An 11,299-nucleotide genomic window follows, 5' to 3' on the forward strand; every position below is an offset into this window, starting at 1 on the left:
CTCCTGAACAGTAGGTGTCGCCACTCAGAGAAACCTCTATATCAGTGCTGATATAGGACGGGGATTCATCAGGAACAGGAAGTAAAGAAATTGCAGGGAGTTTTTTTCCACAAAGTCTCATCTTTTCAAGCTGTTGCAACACTGATCTGTGAGTCTCTGAACTATAACGATCATTAAATTGCAGTTAAAACCAACAATCGTGCACTCGTGTCTTCAATCCAGCCACAGCGACAAGAATCAAGAATCTGCACGACGAGCAGAAAAGGCAGATGTGACGTCAGCTTACTTCAGCTTTGCCGGATAGCAGCGGATCCGGACGTCAGTACAGGATGAACACCAGAAAAGACTAATGAACACGTGCAGTGGGTCATGACCACTAAAGCAGAAACAAACCTGGGAGCTCAAAACACAACCGGCAACTTTCAGGGAGCCGAGCAGGAAACGTCTTTGAGTGAATCCTTCCTGGAAATATCAGCGATGCCGACAGGCGGCAACACCTCTGCAGACGAGCACACACCTGGCTGACTCGTTTAGGTAACATCCTGAGGCCTTAAGCTAAGTTGCTTACATTAGCATTCTCAGTTCAGACCTCGACATCACAGCCCGTCGGTCTCCCGTCCCGTCTCACCTGCAGCACTCCACCAATCAGCCGACAGCCTCCCTCTCTAACAGCCTCCGGTCCACAGCGAGCTCTTCTCTCTGACGGCTGGACGTAGCGCTGTCGGTCCAGCCAGCTCTTGTTGATCAGCATTCCCACCCAGCCCAGCATGCTGCCGCTCCGCACAGCTGGTCCCACTCACCCATTCACTCTGCACCAGCGACCGGACGCAGACTCAGGTGGGACAGGTGGTCAGAGCTTCCTGCTGCACGGCAGTCAGTTAACCCACCTACAGCCTCACCGCCACATCACCTGCAGGATTACGAGCAGCTGATCCCAGAACAGCTGATCGGGAGTCTCTGTGGTCTGGATGAGCCGAGTGTGAGTGTAATCTGTTAATCCTGAGAGCAGATGGCTTCGTTAACCCTCGAGTGACCGCAACTCACACACCGTTAGCACCAATCACACCTCAGCTCGTTTACGTTAAACTTCCAGGAGAATTTTTACACCACAGGTTTGCCTTCACCTCATAAACCGGTTCTGTGATCATTACCTGATTATATTTAACTGCAGGATTCTCAAAGTTCTACATGAACATTTTAGCCGAGCTTTAGAGATTCTTTTTCATCCTGAGATCATCACAAATGCATATGAAAGGAAAAGTTTAAAGGTACTGACGTCCAAGAAAACAAACTAAGCCAGATTCAGCATCGAGCGGAGGACATTATCTGCTGGTGGGTGATTTACAACGAATGAAGAGATGACGAACATTTAACAGGAGAAACTTCATCCACTCAATGGACTCGAGTCCACTTAACTACAAATTACCTGCCGTCTCCGGCACAGACTGTACAGGACCCCTTGCTGTAGTCTCGAGTCCACAGGTCCTCTAACCCTGCTCAGTAATCCGTTCATAGCCCAAGGTCACCGTGATGGATTAATTCTACCACGGGGAAGGTTAGATGCACCTGGGTATCACTAACAGATACATATTACAAATATGTACAATATTAAAAAATAATATTTTGGCAGCGGCTAACATACTTTCTTGGAAAGCAAAAGGGTGCTGGATCGATTCCAGCCTGACACAAATCCCATCTCCGGAAGATCATCAGAGTAAAACTGCTAAAAATATTTTTAAGTTACAGATACAGATATGCGGGCTTACAGTGGAGATTATCCGCTTTAATTTGAGGGGATTGAACAAAGGAAAGCTGGGCAGCACTCCCTAAAACCTGCACAGGTGGGCTTCATTGCTTTTGTTATTTCTTCATCATTTGAGCAGGTAAACAGTACGAAGGGGATTTGAATTGTGGCATTTAGAATTGTAATGGTTCTCTGAACCCACAACATGCAATCAAAGGAGACGTGAACGTTAGCAGGGCCACAGCTGATTGTCACAGAGAGGCTCAGCAACATGAAGAGGCCTGAAAGTCCAGAGAAAACAGAGGCTGATGACCACAGGATCCTTTCTAAGGTAAATCGAGCCATGTGAAGACAGAGGAGAGAGAGGTGATCACAAACCAGAAATCAACGTCAAGAATAGAAAAGCTACAAAACGCTGGAAAAGAACATGGAAACCATCTGGGCGGGAGCATGTTTTTGGACACATGAAGTTAAACTGCAGTGGAGAACACTGTGACCGTACACATGAACGCTTCTAATAACATGGCGGAGCGGCCGAGAACCACAAAACACAACAAGGACAGCAGGAGATGCTCGGAGAGGAAATGCAGTCGATAAACGAGCACTTAGCAGGCCGAGAGCGTTTTACTCATCCCGGTGTGCAGCTGACCAATCCCGAGCCGGCCACAGCTCCTGACAGCAGCCAGGCCGACGCTTTCCCGCTCACAGAGAGGAGTGGAGCACGTACAGACAGATGTTCCAGCTGCCTGATGTGCGGAGCCAGAAACCTTTCACACGATCCGGCCTCACGTCGACGTTCCTTTGATATTTCAAACCTACACATTAGGAAGGAATTACATGGCTGGAGCTGCTGACTCATGCAATGTATGGTGAAAGTGCAGATTAGCACACACACACACACACACACACACACACACACACACGCATGTCTGGTTTGCTATCCTCGTGGGGACATCCCATTGACATAATGCTTTCCCTAGCCGCTTACCCTAACCCTAACCATCAAAAATGAATGCCTAACCCTGACCCTTACCCTAAACCTAACCATAACCTAATTGTAACCCTGACACTAAAACCACATTTTGAGTGTGAAAATTGCTTTCAACCCCAAGGGGACCTGGATTTTGGTCCCCATTGTGCAGAAAGTCCCCACCAGTATAGTAAATGTCAGATTTTGGTCCCCACCAGGATAGTACGAACCCGTACACACACACACACACACACACACCTTTATTAATGCTGACAGCTGCTGACACATTTCTCCCTGCAGAGTGTCCACAGAGCAGAGCTCACGTTCACCACGCACGCACCTAATATTAACCTTACTTTAACCACAATGTGCTAATATAACCTTAAGCTAATGCCACTTTAACCCTAACATAAGGTTATTTCAAGCAAGGCACCATCTCCTCTTCTCTAGCTCTTGGCGAAGGCGGTCGCACTTTTCTCCTCCTCCTCTCCCTTAGCTTCCCTGCTTAGCCTCGTGTGTCCTTGTCTAGTCTCGTGTTTTTTGTATTACTTTTCCCTGGAACACTCTCTCACAGTCTGTTCTCTAAAACCTAAAAGAGAATTATGGATTTGATCAACTGGTCTCTGAATGCGATTGACACCCCTTCAACGAGAAGTCTGGGCTCGGGTGAGCCTGAGTGCTAAAGATATCTACCTATTCGGAACCATGATAACAGGGTTCTTGCTGATCGGAGCTGGCTTGGCCCTGGCTTATCAAAGAATTAAGGAAGCGGAACCGGCTGTTCAAACCCCCACAAGGCTGCCCGCTGGGATTGAAACGATGGGACGAGGCGTGAGTTTCTCGAAATGGGTCATTGAGTGCAGCACGGATAAGATCTTGGAGAACCGCACGGCTGCCGTGAATACTCAGAACAAGACCTCTGAGTGCAAACTGATTACATCTGGAGGGGCTCGCTCGGAATAACACCTCTGGGCGCAAATTGATGACATCTTGGGAAGCGCACCGCGGTCGTGAGTTCTCAGAATCGGCTCTTTGACCACAAGAATGACAACACCACATAACGTAAGTTTGGATAACATCATAGAAAGCTCGCGGCTCTCCAACGGGAGATTGAGAGACCAGTGTTGGACTGTTAGAACAGCTTTAAATTCATATGAGTTGTTCGCACTAAAGTAAAAACCATCATTTCATGGGGAGACCCCTTCGGCGCCAGCTGCGGTCTCAAGGCTGGAGCTGAACAACAACACCCTGATAACGACTGTGTTTAGACTGTTCTTCCCTTTCTATGCAAGGCCACCTGGGTTGGCTGGAAGACTTTACTTAGCCTGGCAGGGCGAAGGACACTGTCTCAGCTGAACTCTGGACACACACACACACACACACACACACACACACACACCCTCCCCTTCCAAACGCCTTCGACGCTTATTCCCTTCCGATGCTGACGGTGGATCATGGAGACCAGCACACAGGCTGCAGGCCCGGATGTACTGTCTACACTGGCTGTCTCTCACCCTTTACCCACCCCTGTTGCTTGTCATGTGTTTCTTTGGTGTATTAAGAGTTTTTTCATGTGCAGAGGTGTGTTTTCTGTTTTCAAACTGATCTCCCTGTTGGAGCTCAGTCTGGGGGGGAGTTATTTTTTTCTCCTTATCTTTCCTCATGTTGTGCTTTTCCATGTTATACCCCTCTGACCTGTCTTCCCCATGTGATGTTTGTAATGTATGTATGGTCGGAAGGGTAAGACGGTGCTGGCACGGCTGGCAGCCTTAACCCAATTTCCCTCGGGATGAATAAAGTATAATCAATCAATCAATCAATCAATCAATGTTCCCTCATCGTCAGTAAACGAGTACAGACATTTAAACAAACTCTGGGTTCTCTTGTTTTTTGGACAGTCGTGGATTTTAACAAAGCGTGTCGGCTGATAACTCACGTTCACTTTTGGCTCTAAAATACAAATTCACAGTGAACTGAATTAGACTGAAAATAAAAATCCTTAATCTAAGATTCAGACGTGATTTTAAAATTCTTGGATTTTTTTTCTCTGAAATAAAGTTTGTAATTAAACTGGACAAAAGCAGAAAGAAAATCTTCACATTTCTCAGCTTTTACACTGTTCCTGTCATAACTGTGACAAAAACAAACCTGTAATTTAACTCAAAAAAAAATCTGAGCAGTTACTTTTTATCCTCTTATTCTGCAAACTTTTACATTCTTAGAAAGAAATGAGCATGAAGGAGAAGGATGGCATCATCGGCTTCTCTTCAGTGTCGCAGTAACAAAATGAGCATCCTGCTCAGTTTACCTCCTGGAGAGACTTTAAGAGCCGCCTCCTCCAAACTGGGTCAAATCTTTGTGTTTCCCTCCCTGTGCTCAGACTCAGACCTCATCATTATCATTATCGCTACCCCACAAACACACATTCTACACAGGAAGTACATCTTTCATTTTTCAAACCTGAAGCTGAGGCAGCTAAAAGGGAACCCGACATTTAAGGGCACCACGTTAACCCCTGCTGTGTTCACTGTGGTTAGCTGTGTGGTGACTTTTACACTGCTGATGGGGAAGTCCTTTCAGTCTGTTCTCCGTCGGCTCCACACACTCATTTTTAGAGCCAGTCTGCCCTACAGAGCAATACTGCAGGGTCAAAGTTCAGACTATAACCTCTCAAATAAACCTATCATTTCCTACAACTGGAAAAAAACCCAAACCAAAACAAACAAACAAAAAAAACCGTCTTTGATGCCCTGAAATAATTTTTTATGTCTCACAAAGAGGATGGCACGATAAAGACATCTGTATCCAACCTGCTTTGTTTTGGCATCTAAACGTAGCCCTTTGAGTCCCTGTTCATCTGCATCTGTGAGATCTCGGACAGAAAAGAGCAGAACAAACAATAAGAGCGTTTATCTGTTCCAGGCGCAGCAGGCTGAGGAACAGCAGGAAACATCTGGATGGTTGTTCTCTGTAAGCGCAGCTACACTCAGAGGCAGACTCCCTCCACAACCTTACCCTCCGACAAGCTGTTGTTTCAGCTCACAGGTGTCTAAATATGATTAAATAAAGCTTCATTCAAACAACAGGCAGATAAATCAGTGACACCATCATCAGGACACTCGCTCAGACCTGCTCCGTCCCACAGACGCTTCACGTTTTTGACCCACTTATTTTTACAAACTGCTGAAGTCATTATGAAGAGGCTAAAAATACCTTGCAGTGGCTCCGCCTACACCTGCTGCAAGGACAATGCGTGAAAGCAGACGTGCGCTTCAATTAGGACAATCCACGGGTCCCTCGGTATACTCTCCATGGACAGGAAGAGGTTTACGGTGAGATAAAACGGCATGAAAGAGAGGATGAGGAGGAGGAGGAGAGGAACCAGATGAATGAGGATGAAGCTTTGTGCCACCGACGGCTCGTATTCAGGTCATGAAACATAAGCGTCTGCTCTGCATCAGGTTACAGCCAGACCTCCATGTCTGCTCAACATGTCCGCCTCCCCTGCAGCGCCTCCATCCCTCCCCACCTCCCCCTCTGCACCATCCGCCCGGCTCTTACCTCCCTGCGGCCTCTCCGTCCACATCATCATCGCCGCATCGCCCAGACTGCTGCAGCTTCACGCCGACACACAGCAGCAGGATCAGAGTCAAAGACACCCACCAACCCCCCTAAACACACACACACACACACACACTCACTGCTTCCTCCCTCCGTTTCCTTAGCAACAGCACAGCAGCATCACACCTCCTGTAGCCCCTCCTCCTCCTCACTCCATCCCAGCAGCGGATGAATATTTCAGCCTCCACTGAAGCGAGAGCGGCTGCTCCTCCCCCACCTCAAATATTCAGCACTGTGTGTACTCGTATTACTCAGATTGTGGGGACGTGAAGTTTACAGTTAAGATGCGAGGACTCCACAATGCACACGGTTAGCTTTACGTGAGGGGAAGGTGATGGTTTCAGCTAAAGAAAATAAATCATGCTTTTAAGTTTCTTTTATTAAATGTATTAGATGAAGTTTGTCTAACTGATGTCAAATGAGGGTTGTTTTTTTTTTTTTTTTAAGTCATTCTCATCTTAAACTGTAAAATCTTTAGTTATTTTTTATTCCACTAACACATTACACACCCTGTTTGTGCCTTTCTGCACCTTAATTGTAACCAACTGGCATAAAGTATAATCTTTGGGGAACTTTTATTTTAATTTTTGCAGAATATGTTATACAAACTTCTGGGGAAATGAAGCTTGTCCTGTCCTGCAGGATGAGCTCACAGATTATACCATCAAAGGATGATGATGAATGTTTGGTTACATAACTGATGTGACCGACGCGCTCGACCCTGAACGCCGTCTCCCTATAAGGAGCCAGAGGATTTCAGACATTTATATCATGTGATTGAATGTCCTGTGACAAACATCAGATTTAACTGGAACCAGCAAACATGAAGCCTCTGAACATCAAAACCTGCATCAACAGGAGCCGCCGGGACCCGTCAGAGTGTTAGAGTTATGGGAAAAACATTTAAAAAGTGACCATATCTGAACAACACTCGTGCCCGCCTGTCCCCGCACATACAGACTACACAAATATGTCTCCTGGGGTTGATTATTACCTGAAGTAAACCAGGGGGACTAAAATAAACGCACAGAGGTAAATGCATGTTCACAAGCAGTTCAAATGACATATTTGCTCCATGCTCTCTAGCGCCTCCGGAGGGTGGGACAGTGAAATCTGAGATCATCCTCACAGTCCGTCCTCTGGCTCAGACTCCACATCTGTCCAGCTGTCAGACTGGTACACACGTCCCGAGCTCATCATTCACGTCCATCTACACAAGTGCAATCAGTTTGCATGACCAGCAGGTGGGGCTGTTTCTGACAGCCGACACATAATTGTTAACTCATACAGGAGCACATACAGGTTCATCACCTGTGAAGTATTTCACACCAGCTTACCTGAGTGTAAAACAAGCGCACTTATAGTTTTAATAGCAGCAAACCGCACAACACCACAAATCTGACAATAAGACCCAAACATGCGTCACAACAGTCCATCACAAAATACACTCAGCAGTAAAAGTTAGCCCTGCTATCATTTTATGGCTATTTCCACAATCAAATAATACCTGTGTTGATATCAGAGCTCCACCAAGTCTGAGTCACTGACCGCGTAAACCCTGCTGAGCTGACCTCTCGTCTCAGACAGGTGATTTTTAAGCCAATCAGAGAGCAGATTTACCTTTGCCTAACAACAGAACTCCCCGTAAAGTTTAATATTTACAACATTTAGTGACATTTTACTGCTGCACTCAGATATGATAACATTTACTGTGCAGCTGTAAACATTCCTCAGTCCGTCAGCAAGTTCAGATAAAAACTGCTGAATCACAGCTTTATGATTATTGAACAACAAAGGGTTGCCTTGTCCTCCCCCGAGGACACGGAAAATAAAATTACCCCACTGTAAGTGAAAGTCCTGCTCTTTAAGCGTTACCCCACAGAAATCACGCGAGTCCCGTCTGTGAATACGTGTCAGGGCCTTCAGTTTGTGTCCGCGTGCAACGAGTCGCTCATTAACGAAAACTGAAGTCTTCACCGAGCAGTCGGCCGGGAGTGTAACTCATACTTTAGGAGCGTTAGTGTGAGAGTTGTATAATCCCTCCATGGACGGGTTTGACCCATGTCTGTTTTACTGTTTGCAGGATTAATCAGGAAATGCAAAGATGAGCGAGACCCGACGCTTCAAAGAAAGGACTCGTTCAATTTTGGTGCCTGCAGGGTTAGAGCCTCAAGCATCCTGTGCTTCACGTTCTCCTCAGTGGGTTTCAAATGTTTAACCTCTAACTGGGCTAACTGGTTAGAAGTGGCTGACTTTTCAAAAATAAGAGCAGCTTGTTCACTAATAAAATCAGTCACTCATGGAGTCGTTCTGTCAGGCTTCTAAATAAATAAATAAATAAATGAATCAGCAAACCGACTTTGCTCTGTGGAAACTTCTGGACAGCAGCAGGATTCAAAGCAGCTCGATAAAAATCACCAAAGTAGATTTCATAAATACTGAAACGTTGAGAACAAAAACACTCCGAGCTCTCATAACTGCCGCTGTGATTTGGGACCATTATGGTTACAGTTTTAACAACATTTACTTCTTTGATTAAAAATAATGACAATCATGTTTATGCGCCATCTTCCTGCACACAGTAGAAATTCAAATTCTGTTTCTACTGTTGGTTCATTTTTTTCCCCCTCATTCAGATTATAGACTGATCACATTTTCATGGAAACAAAATCATAATTTTAAAAAGATTTACTTGTTTAAACGCAGTATTATATTCTATTAGATAACTAATTTGACCAAATTAAAGGTGTAAAAGCTTCAGGCTACAAATGGTCCAGTTCACCTGATGGTCCAGCTGAAGTGAGGCCAACGGAAATAAAGTAAAAATATTTCTACATGCAAACAAATCAGTCTATAACTAGATAAAATAAAGTACTTTAGTTCAAAAACTCATCATGTGACAGTTTTGCAAAGGTCTTAATGCTCATTTTTGTGAAGTCTCTCAGGCTGTACGTCACCTGTTTGATAAATGAAGGGTTCAACTTTACACTCGGAGGTGATTATCAGGGTGAAATCAGGGTGTAAATCCTTAATAAGTGCAAACTCACACTCACCTAAAATGTAACTAAAAGTTCGTATTTCCTTCTAAAATTAGAAGTGCGTCCCCGGTTTCCCAAACTTGTTTTTAAAGTTTTTATGTTTTAATATTTTCAGGAATTAAAACCGCACGCCGTCTGAACCCGACCTCTTCCTCACCTGGACTTGCTTCCTGCTGTTAGGGAGGTTGTGTATGGCCCCTCGCCTCCTCTTCCCCTCAGCTCTGCGGATCATTGATCCATCCACTCGATCCCGGGTCCCGGACACCCCCCAGCACCCGTCGCCTGCGCTCCCATCCTTCAGACGACCTTCCCGTCCCGCGGCCTCAGTGGACCGGTTTTGCTCCGGTTTGTTCCGGTTCTTAATCAGGTTGTGGAGCGTCAGAACCGCCAGGGTGCACAGGACATACATGACCCCTCGCCCCACCCTCAGACTCTAGGGTGCTTCGGGTGGGTGCTTGGTTTCATCACAGGGTTGTTCCAGCCCAGGTGGGAGCTCACAGGTGTCTCGTTTGGGTCCCGCTGAGGTTGACGATCCTCGCTCTAAATGTTTCCTCTAAAAAGGATCAGCTGTTTAAATCCTGCTGTGTTTGTTCACCTCTGTCCCGAACCCCGCCCCGTCAACATCACATCAGATGATAAAAGCTTCTGAACCTTGTCCCGTCCTCCTCACTGCTGTCACGCCAACGGTTATCAAGACGGGTAACCAGAGCCTGCAGCCGCCAGTTTCAGTTTCTCACTGAAACTCAAGACTGTGCAAACGCCTCCTGCTCTGAAGCGAGGCTGCAGAGGCGTGCAGCAAAAACAAAAATCCCCACATAAGAGAAAAGTGATTCGAAGTGCAACACGGACGCAGAGCAAGATGCAAAGTTTCAGCAGAGTTTTCCCTGGAGTGATATTCTGACCTTGAGGTCCACTGCAAGAAAAAAAAAAACCAAAGTTTGTTCTGCAGACCTGCAGGAAAAGCACGAATCCAGCTCCTGCGTGGAGTCAGAGAACTTCTCCTCACAGAGTTTGTGGATGAGCAGCAGGTGCAGGAAACTGTTTCCTCTGTGGCAGGTCGGGTCTTCCCCTCCATCAGACTGAGTGGATCAGAGAAAGAGCTCGAGGGGCCTCCTCTCCTCCCTCCCTCTGTCCCGGGACCATCTGTTGTTATTGCTGCAGGATAAAACTGCAGAGGATCGCCGGTGACGTAACAGCACGACACTAAACGATGGATTTATGTTAATATCTTCAGGATGAGCTACGTGCCGGTTTTCACGTTTAATAACAGTCAGGATTACTTCCAGTTCTTTGATCACTGATCCGTTTGTAGTCACTGCTTAAACTGATCACATCTCTGTAACTTTCACTTTACTGGAGCACTTTTATTCAATAAAGAGACCGTAGAAATACAGAGTACAGTAAACATGACTGCAGCACACTGGTCATAAAAATCTGTAAAGGCTGATTTTTAGAGTGAAGAAAAGCCTTTTATTTTGGAAAGTGCTGTCCCAACTATAATTTTAGATGAGAGAAGACTTTTATTTTGACAGCAGTGATGTTCTAGTTGGTAGAATAGTCCAGAAAAGTTTAGACTTCAGTCTTTTCAAAATTTAAGTATAATTTTAGATCAGAACAAGCGTTTATTTTGGTGACAGGGACAATCTGATTGACATTACAGTCTCATTTTGAATGTGCAGATTGGAAAATCATTAAAGGCTTTTATTGTGGAAACAGTGACCTGCTCATTGTGCCTCATCTACTTTCCCAAAGGCTTTTATTTTGGTAAAGTGAAGGGTTTTAGGTCAGAGTGACCTCTTTCTTTCATGTCGTGGGGATGTCGACCACCTCTCCTAAATAGGTGACATATGTGACAGAGCCGGGCATGCTGGGACTTTGACCCAGTGGGAGCTGACGGTCTGAATCACAGCCACTCAATCCTGACGC

The 11,299-nt window shown here is 45.7% G+C and overlaps 1 protein-coding gene across 8 annotated transcripts in view; it reads right to left on the reverse strand.

The window, feature by feature from the left end:
- Nucleotides 1–11,299, reverse strand: part of kifc3 (kinesin family member C3) — a 43,526-nt gene that overhangs the window by 21,130 nt on the left and 11,097 nt on the right. For 2 of the 8 annotated variants that reach the window (XM_025908364.1, XM_025908379.1), the window contains exon 1: nt 9,531–10,065. The exons of 1 other annotated variant lie outside the window; for it this stretch is intronic. In XM_025908364.1, the coding sequence (XP_025764149.1) occupies nt 9,531–9,782 (252 nt within the window). In that variant the 5' untranslated portion in view covers nt 9,783–10,065. Of the gene's footprint in view, nt 1–628; nt 939–5,927; nt 5,952–6,275; nt 6,410–9,530; nt 10,074–11,299 lie in introns of those variants that run through there. 5 more of the 8 variants (XM_025908361.1, XM_025908368.1, XM_025908385.1 and 2 more) reach the window with 5 other exon arrangements.

The sequence above is a fragment of the Oreochromis niloticus genome, linkage group LG1 (genome assembly GCF_001858045.2).
Source record: "Oreochromis niloticus isolate F11D_XX linkage group LG1, O_niloticus_UMD_NMBU, whole genome shotgun sequence".
Lineage (NCBI taxonomy): Eukaryota > Metazoa > Chordata > Actinopteri > Cichliformes > Cichlidae > Oreochromis > Oreochromis niloticus.